The following is an 18,295-nucleotide window of genomic DNA, read 5'->3' as shown; positions in this document are numbered from 1 at the left end:
AGACAACGCTGAATATAAGACTGCTGTATGTGAAAAATAAGGAAGACAATAGGGTTCACCGGGGATGTTAAGATCGAGATAAACAGCTGGTAGCAGCAGCTCTTCAGTCTGGAGAAGAACTGGAAACCAAACCACAAATATTTCCCGTCAGTGGAGCAAAGGCTTAAGTCACATGCTCTATGTATCTCAGAGTTAGTTTATAATGAATGAAAATCAGTTCACTCACAGAAAAACAATGAAAGCGAGCGTCATAAAGCTTCAGCTCCTGGATCAAACCATGAAATGCTTCCTGCTGCTACTTTCTCTTGAGAATTGAATGAACCCAGAATCTCTGTTTCCTTCTTTCACCAGCTCAAAATTGCTTGAGCATGACAGGTGCTGGTCATATAATTAAAATATCATAAAAAAGTTGATTTATTTCATTAATTCCATTCAAAAAGTGAAACTTGTATAATTTATACATTCATCCCACACAGACGGATGCATTTTAAGTGTTGATTTCTTTTCATTTTGATGATTATAACTGACAACTAATGAAAACCCCAATTCAGTATCTCAGAAAATTAGAATATTGTGAAAAGGTTCAATATTAAAGAGACCTGGTGCCACACTCTAACCAGCTAATTAACTCAAAACACCTGCAAAGGCCTTTAAACGGTCACTCAGTCTAGTTCTGTAGGCTACACAATCACGGAGAAGACTGCTGACTTGAATTTTGCATGGTGCATAAAGGCCTTAAGCCTAAAAACCGAGTCCAGTCCTTTTGTTTACTGGAATAGTCTAATCCCTTATTGTCAGGATGTCCTTAAAGTTCCCTGAGAAGCATTCAATTGGTCCAAATTCAGTGAGAGTGCAGACTGTGAATAGGAAGAGAGATGACCTTTCTCTTCCATTGTCTTTTCCTCACTGGCTTCCTGTTAAATTTAGAATTGAATTTATGTCCTCGTGTAAAAAGTCCTGAACAATTAGGAGATGTTAAAGACCTCACAACAGAGCACTCTGCTCTTAGACGTCTGACTTACTTGTAGTTCCTAAAATTTCTAAAAGTGAAATGGGAGGCATGAACCAGCTCCCAGTTTAGTTTCAGGAGACTGGGACCCTCTCTACTTTAAGATCAGGCCTAAAGCTTTCTTTTTTGATAAAGCTTAAACTGTCCAATGCTGGGCCTCCAGATTTGCTAGAGACCTCTTTTCTGTACTGTCACGAAGCAGTTGTGAACTGGTGCTAAAGAACAAATTAAAGTGAAGAGGGATGGGTGTAGATAGATAGCAAAAGAATGAAAAGAGAAAAGAGACCCTGTTATTCATTACTCCCTACCCCCCCAGCTCCTACCACAGCTCCTCAGATTTCTGCTCATCTGCATGAGCCTCTCAGAGGCCTCTGGTGTCCATAGCCCGGGTACTAATGAGGGGCTGAGACAGGCTTATCTGGTTACACATGCACCCACACACAGACCATACACACACTCACACATAAACCTTCTTCCATGGCCTGCTCCAGCACATTGATTCTGGGTTTACCCCTGTGATCTACACACACAGATGCATGCACACTGTTCTGGGCATTACTGGTTGGGTGTTGATGACCCAGCCACAGATGAAAATAAGGGAGTTGGGTGACATTAAAAAAAATGATGAAGAATTTGAGACGACTTCACCCAATAGTGTTGTTTTGCTTGGTGGTGTATTGATCGGGGAGGAGAGGATTTTGTGTGTAGAGAGGCTGCGGCTGTGATGTCCAGATCTTTAGATAAAGACTATGCATAGGATGCTTGCTTACAAAGTGTCCCCTCTCTGTATCTTGTTCCATCAGCTTGTACTGATCTGATAAGACGCAGAGGACATATGCTCCCTAGTATACGTTGTTTATGGACGGGGACTGGGGATCTGGTTATGGTTCATCTAATCACGCTAAGATCTCAGTATCACTACTTTGAAACATGACAGCTCATCCTTCTGTGTTCCCTCATTTATGTCTTCATGTTTAGTGTGAATTTTTTTTTGTGTCTGTTTTACAGTGGTCCCTCGTTTATTGCGGGAGAAACGTTCTAAAAATGACCCACGATAGGTGAAATCCGCGAAGTAGCCAGCTTTATTTTTTACAATTTTTATAGATGTTTTAAGGCTGTAAAACCCCTCACTACACACTTTATACACTTTTCTCAGACAGGCATGAACTGTCACTCTTGTTCAAACACTCTCAAAGTTCAAAGTTTCGTTGAAAAATAAGTCCAGCATTATAGAATGAAACGAAATGAAAGATCAAACCCTGTTTTCAGGTCCAGAACATGAGAATAGAGCAGCTGCCAGAGAATGCAACATTAATGAGTCAATGGTACGGAAGCAGAGGAAGCAAGAAGAATGAGTGAGTAAAGTCTGACTTATCTGACTCTTTTGTTTTGGTTAATGCGCCTTATGGTCCGAAAGATACGGTAACTTCTACATTCCCTTATGTCCAGAAGTCCAACTTTTTGTGCAATGGTTAGCATCTTCCTCTGCCTTTTGGGTGCTACCGCAGGTGCCTTTGAGGGTGCAAAACGTTTTGTCGACATCGTTGTGTTTGCTGGGGGAAAGAAAACTTACAAACATACAGTACAGCACTTCAGAGTCGCACTTCTAGCGATCGAAGATTTATGTAAATTTGACGCAATCTGTACTGTACAGCAGCGGTCCCCAACCCCCGGGCCACGGACCGGAACTGGTCCGTGTCATTTGGTACCGGGCCGCAAGAGTTGAGGCTTGGGTGTGAAATTTATGGTTTTCAGGGTTTTTATCGTTAACTCTGTTTTCCTGGGTCTTTTCCCGTGTTGTAGTTGTGTCTTATTTTGAAAGAAATGTTTGCACGTTACCATAGCGACCAGAGAGCATTAAGGGGCAGAGAGGAGGATGTTACTCTCAATGTTGTTGGTGCATTTTCAGGAGGATGCTGCTAATAAAGTTACACAATTACACTGTGAATTTGGGTTTATTATTATATTTACAAAATACCACAGTTTTTGTCTGGGTCGTATCATTTTATTTTGTTGTATTTATCCACGACACATTAAAGAACAGTCCGTGAAAATATTGTCTGGCATTAAAACGGTCCGTGGCACAAAAAAGGTTGGGGACCGCTGCTGTACAGGAGACACGGCACGGAGGGGATCATTTGACAATGGTCTACAGCCAATCAGGATGCAGAACACAATGCGCTGTAAAAACAAACAAACAAAAAAACCAAAAAAGCATGCAAAATTGCACAAAAAAAAATCTGCAAAAGGTGAACTGCGTTATAGCGAGGGACCACTGCATTGGGTTTTATGTCCTGTCAGTCGATTGTCTTGATTACTTTTACCTGTGCCTCATTCCCCTTTTGTTCGTTCTTCGCAATCAACCCTGTGTATAAATAATCTGGTTGTCTTTGATTGTCTGTTGTTACTACAAGTTTTGACGTGTGTGAGTTTTTAATACTCCTGGTCATGTGCTTTGTTATTTTTGTATGTTTTTGCATTGGTTTACCTTTTTATCTATTGATTTATTTACTTTCTTACGTCTGCATTTAAGTTCAAACAGAAATGAACCTTAACACATTTCAGTGTTTCTTTACATTTCAAAAAATGCCGTGGTCAGGTAATAAAGTTTTTCTTCATACCACAAGTGATGTTGGAGCTTCAGGCTTTTTAATGTTTTCCGTTCCTGCCACCTCTGTGTTAGTGGACAATCGGGTACGTCAGCTAGTTCCTGTTCGTCCTGTGTGAAACAGTGAAGCAGTGAAGTTCTGTTAACTGTAGTTTAACTTGCTCAAGCAAAATGACATATATATATATATATATATATATATATATATATATATATATATATATATATATTAACTCTTCAACATTTACCTCCAAAAAGCTAAAAGCGTCGAAGCATTTTGTTCGTTAGTATTTTGCTGAGAAAATAGTGTGAAGGCAGGACAGCCATTTAAAAAGTCCCTTTAATATCAGGAACCGCTGTTTATTACAAAGGAAGAAACTATTGTTGTTCCTCTAATACTAAAATACGTTGTTTATGGACGGGGACTGGGGATCTGGTTATGGTTCATCTAATCACGCTAAGATCTCAGTATCACTACTTTGAAACATGACAGCTCATCCTTCTGTGTTCCCTCATTTATGTCTTCATGTTTAGTGTGAATTTTGTTTTTTGTCTGTTTTACAGTGGTCCCTCGTTTATTGCGGGAGAAACGTTCTAAAATGACCCACGATAGGTGAAATCCGCGAAGTAGCCAGCTTTATTTTTTACAATTTTTATAGATGTTTTAAGGCTGTAAAACCCCTCACTACACACTTTATACACTTTTCTCAGACAGGCATGAACTGTCACTCTTGTTCAAACACTCTCAAAGTTCAAAGTTTCGTTGAAAAATAAGTCCAGCATTATAGAATGAAACGAAATGAAAGATCAAACCCTGTTTTCAGGTCCAGAACATGAGAATAGAGCAGCTGCCAGAGAATGCAACATTAATGAGTCAATGGTACGGAAGCAGAGGAAGCAAGAAGAATGAGTGAGTAAAGTCTGACTTATCTGACTCTTTTGTTTTGGTTAATGCGCCTTATGGTCCGAAAGATACGGTAACTTCTACATTCCCTTATGTCCAGAAGTCCAACTTTTTGTGCAATGGTTAGCGTCTTCCTCTGCCTTTTGGGTGCTACCGCAGGTGCCTTTGACGGTGCAAAACGTTTTGTCGACATCGTTGTGTTTGCTGGGGGAAAGAAAACTTACAAACATACAGTACAGCACTTCAGAGTCGCACTTCTAGCGATCGAAGATTTATGTAAATTTGACGCAATCTGTACTGTACAGCAGCGGTCCCCAACCCCCGGGCCACGGACCGGAACTGGTCCGTGTCATTTGGTACCGGGCCGCAAGAGTTGAGGCTTGGGTGTGAAATTTATGATTTTCAGGGTTTTTATCGTTAACTCGGTTTTCCTGGGTCTTTTCCCGTGTTGTAGTTGTGTCTTATTTTGAAAGAAATGTTTGCGCGTTACCATAGCGACCAGAGAGCATTAAGGGACAGAGAGGAGGATGTTACTCTCAATGTTGTTGGTGCATTTTCAGGAGGATGCTGCTAATAAAGTTACACAATTACACTGTGAATTTGGGTTTATTATTATATTTACAAAATACCACAGTTTTTGTCTGGGTCGTATCATTTTATTTTGTTGTATTTATCCACGACACATTAAAGAACAGTCCGTGAAAATATTGTCTGGCATTAAAACGGTCCGTGGCACAAAAAAGGTTGGGGACCGCTGCTGTACAGGAGACACGGCACGGAGGGGATCAATTGACAATGGTCTACAGCCAATCGGGACGCAGAACACAATGCGCTGTTAAAACAAACAAACAAAAAAAACCAAAAAAGCATGCAAAATTGCACAAAAAAGTCTGCAAAAGGTGAACTGCGTTATAGCGAGGGACCACTGCATTGGGTTTTATGTCCTGTCAGTCGATTGTCTTGATTACTTTTACCTGTGCCTCATTCCCCTTTTGTTCGTTCTTCGCAATCAACCCTGTGTATAAATAATCTGGTTGTCTTTGATTGTCTGTTGTTACTACAAGTTTTGACGTGTGTGAGTTTTTAATACTCCTGGTCATGTGCTTTGTTATTTTTGTATGTTTTTGCATTGGTTTACCTTTTTATCTATTGATTTATTTACTTTCTTACGTCTGCATTTAAGTTCAAACAGAAATGAACCTTAACACATTTCAGTGTTTCTTTACGTTTCAAAAAATGCCGTGGTCAGGTAATAAAGTTTTTCTTCATACCACAAGTGATGTTGGAGCTTCAGGCTTTTTAATGTTTTCCGTTCCTGCCACCTCTGTGTTAGTGGACAATCGGGTACGTCAGCTAGTTCCTGTTCGTCCTGTGTGAAACAGTGAAGCAGTGAAGTTCTGTTAACTGTAGTTTAACTTGCTCAAGCAAAATGACATATACATATATATATATATATATATATATATATATATATATATATATTAACTCTTCAACATTTACCTCCAAAAAGCTAAAAGCGTCGAAGCATTTTGTTCGTTAGTATTTTGCTGAGAAAATAGTGTGAAGGCAGGACAGCCATTTAAAAAGTCCCTTTAATATCAGGAACCGCTGTTTATTACAAAGGAAGAAACTATTGTTGTTCCTCTAATACTAAAATACGTTGTTTATGGACGGGGACTGGGGATCTGGTTATGGTTCATCTAATCACGCTAAGATCTCAGTATCACTACTTTGAAACATGACAGCTCATCCTTCTGTGTTCCCTCATTTATGTCTTCATGTTTAGTGTGAATTTTGTTTTTTGTCTGTTTTACAGTGGTCCCTCGTTTATTGCGGGAGAAACGTTCTAAAAATGACCCACGATAGGTGAAATCCGCGAAGTAGCCAGCTTTATTTTTTACAATTTTTATAGATGTTTTAAGGCTGTAAAACCCCTCACTACACACTTTATACACTTTTCTCAGACAGGCATGAACTGTCACTCTTGTTCAAACACTCTCAAAGTTCAAAGTTTCGTTGAAAAATAAGTCCAGCATTATAGAATGAAACGAAATGAAAGATCAAACCCTGTTTTCAGGTCCAGAACATGAGAATAGAGCAGCTGCCAGAGAATGCAACATTAATGAGTCAATGGTACGGAAGCAGAGGAAGCAAGAAGAATGAGTGAGTAAAGTCTGACTTATCTGACTCTTTTGTTTTGGTTAATGCGCCTTATGGTCCGAAAGATACGGTAACTTCTACATTCCCTTATGTCCAGAAGTCCAACTTTTTGTGCAATGGTTAGCGTCTTCCTCTGCCTTTTGGGTGCTACCGCAGGTGCCTTTGACGGTGCAAAACGTTTTGTCGACATCGTTGTGTTTGCTGGGGGAAAGAAAACTTACAAACATACAGTACAGCACTTCAGAGTCGCACTTCTAGCGATCGAAGATTTATGTAAATTTGACGCAATCTGTACTGTACAGCAGCGGTCCCCAACCCCCGGGCCACGGACCGGAACTGGTCCGTGTCATTTGGTACCGGGCCGCAAGAGTTGAGGCTTGGGTGTGAAATTTATGATTTTCAGGGTTTTTATCGTTAACTCGGTTTTCCTGGGTCTTTTCCCGTGTTGTAGTTGTGTCTTATTTTGAAAGAAATGTTTGCGCGTTACCATAGCGACCAGAGAGCATTAAGGGACAGAGAGGAGGATGTTACTCTCAATGTTGTTGGTGCATTTTCAGGAGGATGCTGCTAATAAAGTTACACAATTACACTGTGAATTTGGGTTTATTATTATATTTACAAAATACCACAGTTTTTGTCTGGGTCGTATCATTTTATTTTGTTGTATTTATCCACGACACATTAAAGAACAGTCCGTGAAAATATTGTCTGGCATTAAAACGGTCCGTGGCACAAAAAAGGTTGGGGACCGCTGCTGTACAGGAGACACGGCACGGAGGGGATCAATTGACAATGGTCTACAGCCAATCGGGACGCAGAACACAATGCGCTGTTAAAACAAACAAACAAAAAAACCAAAAAAGCATGCAAAATTGCACAAAAAAGTCTGCAAAAGGTGAACTGCGTTATAGCGAGGGACCACTGCATTGGGTTTTATGTCCTGTCAGTCGATTGTCTTGATTACTTTTACCTGTGCCTCATTCCCCTTTTGTTCGTTCTTCGCAATCAACCCTGTGTATAAATAATCTGGTTGTCTTTGATTGTCTGTTGTTACTACAAGTTTTGACGTGTGTGAGTTTTTAATACTCCTGGTCATGTGCTTTGTTATTTTTGTATGTTTTTGCATTGGTTTACCTTTTTATCTATTGATTTATTTACTTTCTTACGTCTGCATTTAAGTTCAAACAGAAATGAACCTTAACACATTTCAGTGTTTCTTTACGTTTCAAAAAATGCCGTGGTCAGGTAATAAAGTTTTTCTTCATACCACAAGTGATGTTGGAGCTTCAGGCTTTTTAATGTTTTCCGTTCCTGCCACCTCTGTGTTAGTGGACAATCGGGTACGTCAGCTAGTTCCTGTTCGTCCTGTGTGAAACAGTGAAGCAGTGAAGTTCTGTTAACTGTAGTTTAACTTGCTCAAGCAAAATGACATATACATATATATATATATATATATATATATATATATATATATATATTAACTCTTCAACATTTACCTCCAAAAAGCTAAAAGCGTCGAAGCATTTTGTTCGTTAGTATTTTGCTGAGAAAATAGTGTGAAGGCAGGACAGCGATTTAAAAAGTCCCTTTAATATCAGGAACCGCTGTTTATTACAAAGGAAGAAACTATTGTTGTTCCTCTAATACTAAAATGGATTATAGCCTTTGAATTGAAAAGCGTTGTGCTTTTTAATGATGTATACATACAGAATGGATCTATACCATTAAATGTACAGTTGAAGTAGTTAATTTCACTTTGTGGTTTGCAAAGTTTAAAAACTTTAAAAGACAAACTGAAACAAATATTTTATTCGTTTTTCAATGAACCAGTGAAGTTCCAATAAAAAACAGATGCCCAGCCCATTCAATGAAAATGTTTTGAAGGAAAAATGAACATCTTCAGAATTAAGTACTCCGTTTGCAGGGCTGCAGACCACTTCAATACAACAAAAACTTTTTTTTTTAAAGGGAAAAACCTTCAATACCATCTGAAACAGGGTCATTAGTTTGGAATTATATTACGATTTAGTAGAAATGACAAATTTAACCTTCTGTTTAATTGCCCAAGGCTTCCACATGTCCTAAGAATAAAGGGGGACGTGCTTTCAAACTTGCAAAACAAGAAGTGGGTTGTAGTAGAGAGGTATTCCTGTGATTCAGTTTTTACTTCCAAAACAACTGGGGGACTCACATGTGACAAAGAGTTGATCAAATCACTAGTATGTGTCGTTTCTATAAATACTGGATGCTTGACATAATCAGGATTTTTTTTTTAATTATTATTATTATTATTATTATTATTATTATTATTATTATTATTATTATTATTATCAAAGCTCATTTCAAGGCCACACTGAGAATTTTAAAACCTCTACCTGCTACAGCCATAGAGTCTATCCAAGGCTTCAATCACACAGCGCTGGGGACTGGATGGTATCTCTTAGCAACCACCGGCCACAGGGGAAACGATTCTCCAACTGGTTGGTGAGTGCTTCTGGGAGGTTGCTGGCTCACACTCCCGGGAAATCGAAGAAGCCCTCCTTTTCAAATTTCACAGTAATAAATAAATAAAGATAATAAATGAAATAATATCAGGAATATCAACTGAGAAAAAAATAGTCTTGATGGATTGGGGGACAAAAATTGATTTATTTTTCAATGTGAAAAAGATTGGTGATTATCTTGTTTAGGAGAATTATTTATCGGAGCAATGAATCATTGGATAATTAGATTTTTCTGGTTGTTGTTTCGAGCATACAGCAGGTAACATGATCCATCGGATCACTCTCGCATACACGAGTCAATGCAGAGCGAGTGAGCGTCAGGGTACATACAAACATGGCTGCTTTGTGCATTTACCACTTCAAGTGTAAAAGACTTTCCTTGTACTTGATCCAAAAGAGCTTTTACTCACCCGCTCGTTTGCTCATTACGCTCCCTCTCCGTTCTTCACTCTCTCTCTTCCTCCATTGCTGGACTTAAATGTGAAACAGATTGATTATTGTTTAAGGTTCTGGCAGAAGCGCTGCCTCTCTTTCACTCTTCCCATCCACATGTGTTTAACCTTACACGTGCTCAGATGTGTGGGACATATTACACATTCACAAAACAGAAAGTGTGTTTTGATGGGCATTATTATTATTATTATTATTATATTTTTAATCATTGCATGATGTAGGTACTGTATGTTCTCCTACATTCCCCAGACTTTTTGAATCCACCCCCAACACCGTATATATATTTTCTATGCTTCAGCATAATTGTTGTCTTACACATGTGTAAGACAACAGTAATAGGTAAGACAAACACATTCAGTTTTCTGATGTTGCTACATCCCTGATTCACAAATATCCCCCACTAGCACTTACCTCTATACTTTATGTTTTCCTTTCAGCTTTACTTTTTGTACAATATGTTGACCAAAAAGATAAGTACCGTATTTTTTGGACTATAAGGGACACTTAAAATCCTTTAATTTTCTCAGAAATCGACACTGGGCCTTATAATCCGGTGCACCTTATGTATGAATGCTGGTTGTGCTTACTGACCTCGAATCGATTTTATGAGGTACATGGCACTCCATCTGTCAAAAAATGTTTTAGTATGACTTTGGTAAGCTAGGAAGTCGTACCGCTTGACGGATTGTCGGAGCATTACGGCTGCCGTAGTCAGGAGCCTCGTGGAATAATCTGGGTCCTAAACTCCGCCTTTCAGGTCACAAAGTCAAACAAACACTGCGGCATCACTGAGAGTTACAAACTGTCTAAATTCTTTCATCTTTAATAAAATGATCAGTGTTGCTGCTTTACCAGGTGTAACAATTAAGTTTAACATCCAGGCATCCATGAAAACAGAATTTATTCAATTTAACAGAGTTAGAAGTTAGCAGGAAGTCAGCTCGCTAGTTTCCACCTAAACATGATACAGCTTGTTCTGACTGAGATTTCTGAGAAAACTAAAACATCCAGCTCTGCTATCACTTCCAACATAAATGAAGACAGAAAACTAAACAGCAGTGACTTTTGTAGGGTTACTGAAGTTGTACTAGCTGGTATATAATGATGTGCTACACAACTATATTAGCATAACATAAACACAGTGAAGTTGGATGATGAACACTAACTTTTTTCCACTCAATAAAAGTTTCCGTGAGGGTTCGCGGTGGTTAGGGACAAATGCGATCGCATGGCAGGATGCAGTTAAGGGATCAAACTTCAGTCAGTAGAACAACTGGGATAATCCATCCACAATCTGAGGTTAGTCATTAATATACTGCAAGAACATGGGAATAGAGCAGCTGCGAGAGAATTTAGCATTAATGAATCAATGGTACGGAAGTGGAGGAAGCAAGAAAGTTTGACTTATCTGACTGTTTTGTTTTGCTTAATGCGCCTGTGTTTCTAGATGTGGATTTCCAACCCTTATTTTACTCCCGTAATTACACATAAGGTCCACTTTTGAATGATGAAAAAACAGGAAGCTGCTGGTGTGAGACATTTTTCACTTCTTAATAGGACAAGATTTCTGTTTAACACTTATTTTGTATTGTTTTAAATACTGTATGAATATATTATTGATTCAAAATAAGTTATTAATTAGAAAAAGGTATTTGGTTGCGCAGCAATACTGCGCAACCAAATGATAGGTTTAGACAATAAAAGCTGCTCGATAAGGTTTGCGTAACTTATTTTAAAGCTCAGTTTTCTTAGTTGCCAAGAGACTGGGTTGATGAATAACAGCCCCCATGTCAAAAACACAAATATGATGTTTACCTTCTGGGGACCATGAAAATCTTTACGTACTGAATGTGTAACACAGAATTTTATAAACACAGTTAAGAAATGTTTGTGTGGACCAAAGTGGTAGAGCACTAGCCGACAGAAAGGCAGCTAAATCCACAGAGTCGAACGGCGACTGTGGCTAAAAAGGCAAAAAACCTTTCTGTGCTGTAGTTCTCAAAGGGGAGCAACATGTCATTTGGTAGGATTTTTATACACGTTTGGAGCTCCAGTGAGTACTTAATGCAACATGCATGTGGGATTAAATCAAAACAAAAAAGAAGGAACATGCCACTCATCGCAGCAGTGTAGCTCACTAATGCATTTTTAATAGTTTTTCAGCAACAATGGAGCTCCACAGTGGAACAATACAGATATTTTTCATGAGATTTGTTGACAGCAAGAAAGTATAGAATGTTACTTAGCTTATCTTTAAATCTGCGTGTAATGATTGATTTATTGAGGCTGTTTTCAGTGCTGCTGATTGTATTATGCATGTTTCTGTGTGTGTGCATGTGCACCAGAGAGATAGCGACAGGACATATGTTATAGATACGGCTGCTAACATAGTCAAGTCTCTCAAACAGGATACAACAACGTCTGTGTCTCGTCCCCATGAGTGGCGTCCTAACTGCTGTATTTGTCTTTGACATGACGGGGGAGGTTGAAAAAGCCAAGTGTCACAATTAACCCCTTTTGTGACCATCAATCACCATAATGCATAAAAACAGTAATCTAATTAAACAGCCAGAGAGAAATGAGGCCGTTATTATCTGTCAAAAGTTGACTGTTTCCAAATGACATAAGTTTGAAAAACTGTCTTACGGCTTGTGGGGAAATTAGATTGTTTTTAAATGAATTGTGTGGATTTTTGTGGGGAGGGGTGCAGAAATAAGCAGGATACACGTTTAAACCGGCTCCATCACTTGGAAATCAAAAGAAAGATCAGGGAAATGTGTGAAGTTTTTCTCCTCTAAATCGCTGCTCAGCTAAAACATAAAAAGCAGAATGAATGTCCACTATGTTATGACAAGAGGAGTATTTTTGATTTATTGTTGTTCATTATTATAAGAGTAGTTGATTGTTCTCATATTCTTCTTTTGTTCTGAGCAGGGAAATTTCAAAAGATGTTTTGTTGTAATTTTCAACTTTTGGAAATTAACTAGAAACTCTGGAGGAAGCTGATGATGTGTGTGGGCAGTAAATGTAAATCGCTTGATTGGTTATTGTTTTATCAGGAATTATATTGTATCCAGCCTGAACCGAGGGTCGCTAAATTCTTTGTCCCTCTACTTAGCTTTCATTTGGATGTAAAACTGGCTGCATCACTGCGGGGAATTCAAGAGAAACAACAACAGGGCAGCAAATAATGATAGTAGCAAAAGCATGAGGGGTTTAATAAGTAAAGGAGATTTAAAGTCTGCATCAGTAGTACTAAGTAAAAATTACAGCTACAGTGCAATCTACCAAAATCTGTGATTTATAAACGTATCATAAAAGCATAAACAAACACAAAAAGAAGGTGCTTTACAAAAGGAGCAAATCATCAGCACAACAATAACCAACACTCAGGGGAAAGAAAATAAGAAGAAACTTGTATAATGCTGCCCTACTTTGGTCAAAGCAGTGGAGCCAGTTAAAAATGCTACATCTGTATGTCAGACTTTATTCTTTTGACACATATACAATGTAGATACAACGTAGATACAACGTAGATACACGTGGGTCTATGTTGGTCTGCGTGGTGTAAGTTTTATCATCGACCCATGTTTGAGATTTGAGACTGTTTTTTTTTTTCAGGTTAAAATATTTTACACGGATTTCTCGTTTTCCTGCTGACAGGAGATAGCGTCATTTTTACTGGTGCACTTGTGGCAGCATGTACCTCTGCATTGGAAATTTAGTACTCAGCTATTCACAGACATAGATATAAATGGACAATTAATTTTTAGCATATTATGGACCTTGCATCTTCTTTTGTTGACAGAATTTGAAAGAACGAATGCTGTGGTTTTCTCTTTTATTTGGGTTCTCAGACTTTTCACATTAACAGGGCATCAAATATGTTTTGTAAAGTTATCTGGCATCTCTCAAGTACCCACAAGGTGTTCTTTGGCAACAGGTTATGGTAACAGGAGGGAGAGAGAGGAAAATCAGTCCCAGGTTGTCACATATGGATGCTTGTACAGGAACCATCACATTTCCTAAAACTAAGAGTTGTTTTTGGTGCCTAAGCACATTTCTCTCCTTCTCTCCCTCTCTCTCTCTTTTGGCACATCTTTTCCATCAAGTTTCCTATGCCAAAGGAGGCTTGTGTATGTCTCTCTGACTCCAGTGGCATCTCACAGAAAGTCCTGTAATTGACGCCTTGGGAACAAGTTGGTTTTTTTGGACCTGTTGCGATTTGCTCTCTTTCTCCCTTCGTGGGTTCTGCACAGTTATTTTGCAGCTCACTCCATCTGGAGGCCTGTAGGAGAAACACTGAAGTACAATTAAGAGATGCTGAGACATTATTCTACCTTTAAATCCTGGGCCCTTGGTAATACAGGGAAAATTATAAAGTTTTCGAAATTAAATAGCAATTTCTCCAACAGCTATTTTAGTAGAGTCCCAACTAAGTGTACCTATGCAGATATGCAGATACGGGAAGAACAAGCAACTCCACACAGAAAGGCCTCGGCCTGGATTCAGAGCCTGGACCTTCTTGCAATGCAGCAGTGGTGCTAACCACCTTGCCACCAGGACATCCTTGTGTCAAACAGAGCTTGGAAATTATAGAAATGTTTTAATAAGAATGTAAATATGTTTTTAATTTTTTTTTTAAACGAGAAAGCACACATTACAACCTGCTTGCATTACATAAACCTCAAAGAAATGTATCGTCTTCATCTGCTACGTCTAAGCTTTCAGACACTTTATCGTGTGAATGAATGCTTTTGCTGAGCTAAGGCCAAGCAAAAGGAAGTGCAATTAAGCCACCAGATAATCCTGATGACAGCAGCAAAAAATAGCTATTTAGCTTATGGCCAGTAACTGTGGTCAGGACATTTTGACCTTACTCATGTGCAGAGTGACCAAGAGAAATGGGGGTGGGGCACAGTGCATGGCCCACTGATGAAAATTGGCTGCACTCATCTAAAGAATATATGAGTGATGGACAGTAACGGGTCTCTGCAGCAGGTTAATGTTTGCAGCTGTAGGATAAATCACACCGTCAGTGAACTCGCCTATCAGCATGGTCTCACTTTGCTTTTTAGCTCATACCTCTTTCATGTAGAAGACGGTTTGAATATGTTGCAGTTTATGCAGAAAAACAGCAGAGGTTGTGAAATAAGTAACATAATGCAGATCTACGGTGTTGTCAGTGACGTTCTTTGACAGCTTGTGGTGGTGGAGAGGTTGGAATGGGTTTTATACTATTATTGTAGAGTCTTTACTATAAAATACTGTGAGACAACGGTTGTTGTGATTTGGAGCTCTATAAATAAAGCTCAATTAATCAGAAGTATCTGTAACCGATTGATTGAGTGGTTTACGGTACGTAGATATGGTGCAAAATATGAAATTGTAATTCTTTAGACCTGCAAATTGAAATTCTGCAAGGTATTCAAAGAAATTTGTCCCACACATCATTATCTATTACAGATTTGGTGATAATACTCCAGGACATCATTAGTCATGAAAGTTTATCCAGATTCAAGCAAAACATGTCAGAATAAAATTTGTGTTTCTGCTGCTTGTACTTAAGAAAAAATCGTATCTAACGGATGTGAGTCATCTGGAATTTCTAGTGAGTTGTTCCTCTTGTATACAAAGGTTCTGGTCTATAAATATTTGTAGAAGTCTTGATATATTTGATATATTATATCGAGCTTCCAGTGAGTCAAATGTCCTAAATTCCCCATTCTCAAAGAGGTCAAAGATTCTAACAATGCCAGTTCTTTGTCAAAGTGTAAACTTTGCAAGATTATCTGTCAGTGTTGTTATACGATAAAGAGGATGAATATTATAAATATTTTTGTTTCCTCCAGGCCCATAATGCATAAGTTATCACATGGTTGTTTTTCACAATGTGTGAGAGCTCTTTCAGGTTCCAAGGATGAGGGGCTACTCGGCTGAAAGCTCATGGTGGTCAGACGAGCAGATGGTATGATAGGAGTAACAGAGCAGGAGGCTCGCAGAAGGGAAGGAATGGTGATGTGCAGAAGAAAATTAAAAATGAGAAGCAGAATCTTAAAATGAATGCGTTATTTTACGATATTTTGATGGTTCTAATGTTGTCATGTTTAGATTTACAAACAGCTCATGCTGCAAACCCCGACGGTACCAAGCGGCAAGGCTGAATTCAGGCTGGTTCATTATTTCTTCCACTATTTAGGATAATTATTGCCAAATTACTTTCTACCTACATATTAGCCTGATTTCTTCAACACATTCAGTTAACGCTGCTAATTAGTAAGAATCATTTGTTAATGTCAGAACAATGTCATCGGCGTACAATAAAATGTTATTGTTTGTTACCGACTGTTATTTCCTGAATATCCGGATTTAGCCAATGATAAGGCTCCTAATCAGCTGTGCCTCTTTTTATTTTGAAGGGAGCAGATAGCAGACACATATCTTCCCATTCAGTTCTACTGACTTTTTCAGCCTCAGTGGAAACAGCAGCACCTAATTTTTTATGGGTGTTGAGATAATGAATGATATAGAGTAGGCGTCTTTTGTTATGTTATAGGATTCAAGCCCTAATTAATCTTACCTCATCTGCTATTGAAGTTAGAACCTTCTCTCCCCTGAAAGCCAGCATCTTGGATAATACTTATACATATTGGCTCTGTACACTCATTCAGGGAGTCTGGAGTCCACAAATGGGTTGTTAAATACCTCTATCAGTAGGTTATAAATTTTCTCCTTGTTTCTCCGTGTTCTCCGCGACATTTCCCCGGCTGAATTGCAGAGAATGGGTTATCCATTTCCAGCATGGAGATGGGGATACCAAGAGGCTTTGATAACTGTGATACACGAATGATCCACAAACCCACCTACACCCGTATCGATCTCTAGGCTCTACGATTTAGTGTATAGAATATTTTAAAGCTCTCATTAATTCAGGAATTATTGGCTTGTCTTTGTTTATTCTCAGTATTGCTGTTAATGAGGTGAAACTGGAGTATTCATTGCTAGTCATGCCAAAAGGAATTTTAGTTTGTTGGCAAATTCAAAAAGTTGTTGTTTTGTGAATATCCATCCCCACCTTCCTGGTTTAATAAGGGCTGCTTCTTATTTTGTTGTATAATAAGCTTCCTTTAATTCTAATTGGATTCTTTTATTTTACTTAATGTTCTATTTCAGCTTCTTTGGCAGCACAGTCCTTTTTTTCCTGACTTGTATGCAACAGAATCATGCCACTCATAGAGAGTAGCATTTTATTTAATTTTTTTATTGGGTTGTATGCAATTTGTGGGAAAAAGGACTCTCAAGTCTATGGTGAGTAATAGTTTTTGAAACATCTGATTAAACAGATGTTATGTCTTAATAAAGGCTGTGCTATAACATTTGGCAGAATGTTCAGTTGCTACTAGTTTAGATGGACTCCATATAAATCAAGTTGATACTCATTTGTCAACATGAACTAGAAGTCACTTTTTTAAAATGACTGTGAGCTAATGATGTGGGGCTAACGACACTTTAAATGATCCATTGATGGAAAAACAAACTCTAAAGACCTACATTCCTCTGCTTTTGCTTCCTATTATTGAATCCTGTTGGGAGTTTTTGGAAAAACAGCTTACTGTAAATAGAACACGCGCCTCCACAGCTACTTAGTCATCACTGACCTCCTAAGTGTCAACAGTCATGAACCTGCCAGCAATTGGGACACAGTCACTCCCAGAGCGCTGTCACTCCCGGGGCATAGAGATCCATCACTGCAGCCGGATGTTGCTGCAGTGGGGAGAGCGTGAGACCGCTGCTGTATACATCCAAGCACCCAAGAGCCCTGACTTCTTGGCTTTGCTGGCGGGACAGCAGACTTCTCACCCGGGAATGGGGGAGGAGGAGGAGGAGTAGGAGATGAGTTCACCACCGACCATATCCCCATCTCCTCTGCTCATTATCATCAACACACACCCTTCACCTCCACCCCTCCCTCTCCCCCTTTTCTGAGGTGTCTGGTGACTCTGGCCCGTGGTATATTGCTCCTCCCTTCATCGTGGAGGAGAGAAAAAGAGGCTGCAGCCCACTACTACCATGTCCCAAGGGCCCCTTTGCTTGCTTTGCCTGCCTGCCCCTCCTGCTGCTCAGTACAGCTGTGGCTCAGTACCAGACCCTGACCAGCTGGGATCTCAACCCTTCCAGAGTCAAGAGGAGGATTGTGTGAAAGCTCTTCAACACTCTTATTCACTCTGCATTAGCTGAATTACACTGACTCTAACTACAACTGCCAAGGCTGCTGGTGGAGCTGAGGAAATCCTTTTTTGAGATGGCTATGGCACCTCGGGCCCTGGCACTTCTGCTGCCCCTGGTGCTCATCCTGCTGAGCCCGGCACCGACTCCCACCCTGGGCGGATGCCCATCGGCTTGCCGGTGCTCTTTTGCCATGCTGCAGTGCCTGGAACCCAATGGCATAACCAGCATCCCGCCGCTTGCTTTGCAAGAGAGCGAGAACGTGACAGAGATGTGAGTACGATGTGCACCTGCTCTGCATGTTCCTCTGAATGAGCATGAGTGTGTCAGATGTGCTCACATGCCTTGATGTTGGTTGTCAGTCAAGCTTGATTTTCTCAGTTTGTGTTCACCTTATGTTGTCACTAAAATTTGTTTCAGTGCCAGAGTTT

General features: G+C 39.4%; 1 protein-coding gene across 1 annotated transcript in view; it reads left to right on the top strand.

The window, feature by feature from the left end:
- The first annotated feature begins 17,940 nt into the window (after positions 1-17,940).
- Positions 17,941-18,295, top strand: part of ntrk1 (neurotrophic tyrosine kinase, receptor, type 1) — a 48,888-nt gene continuing 48,533 nt past the window's right edge. The window contains exon 1 of the mRNA XM_040031051.1: positions 17,941-18,137. Coding sequence (XP_039886985.1) covers positions 17,941-18,137 — 197 coding nt within the window. The remainder of the gene's footprint in view (positions 18,138-18,295) is intronic.

Source organism: Simochromis diagramma, unplaced genomic scaffold (genome assembly GCF_900408965.1).
Source record: "Simochromis diagramma unplaced genomic scaffold, fSimDia1.1 OVJJ01000361.1, whole genome shotgun sequence".
Lineage (NCBI taxonomy): Eukaryota > Metazoa > Chordata > Actinopteri > Cichliformes > Cichlidae > Simochromis > Simochromis diagramma.
Note: the sequence above shows the minus strand (reverse complement) of the source record. Positions and strands in the feature narration are given on the sequence as shown.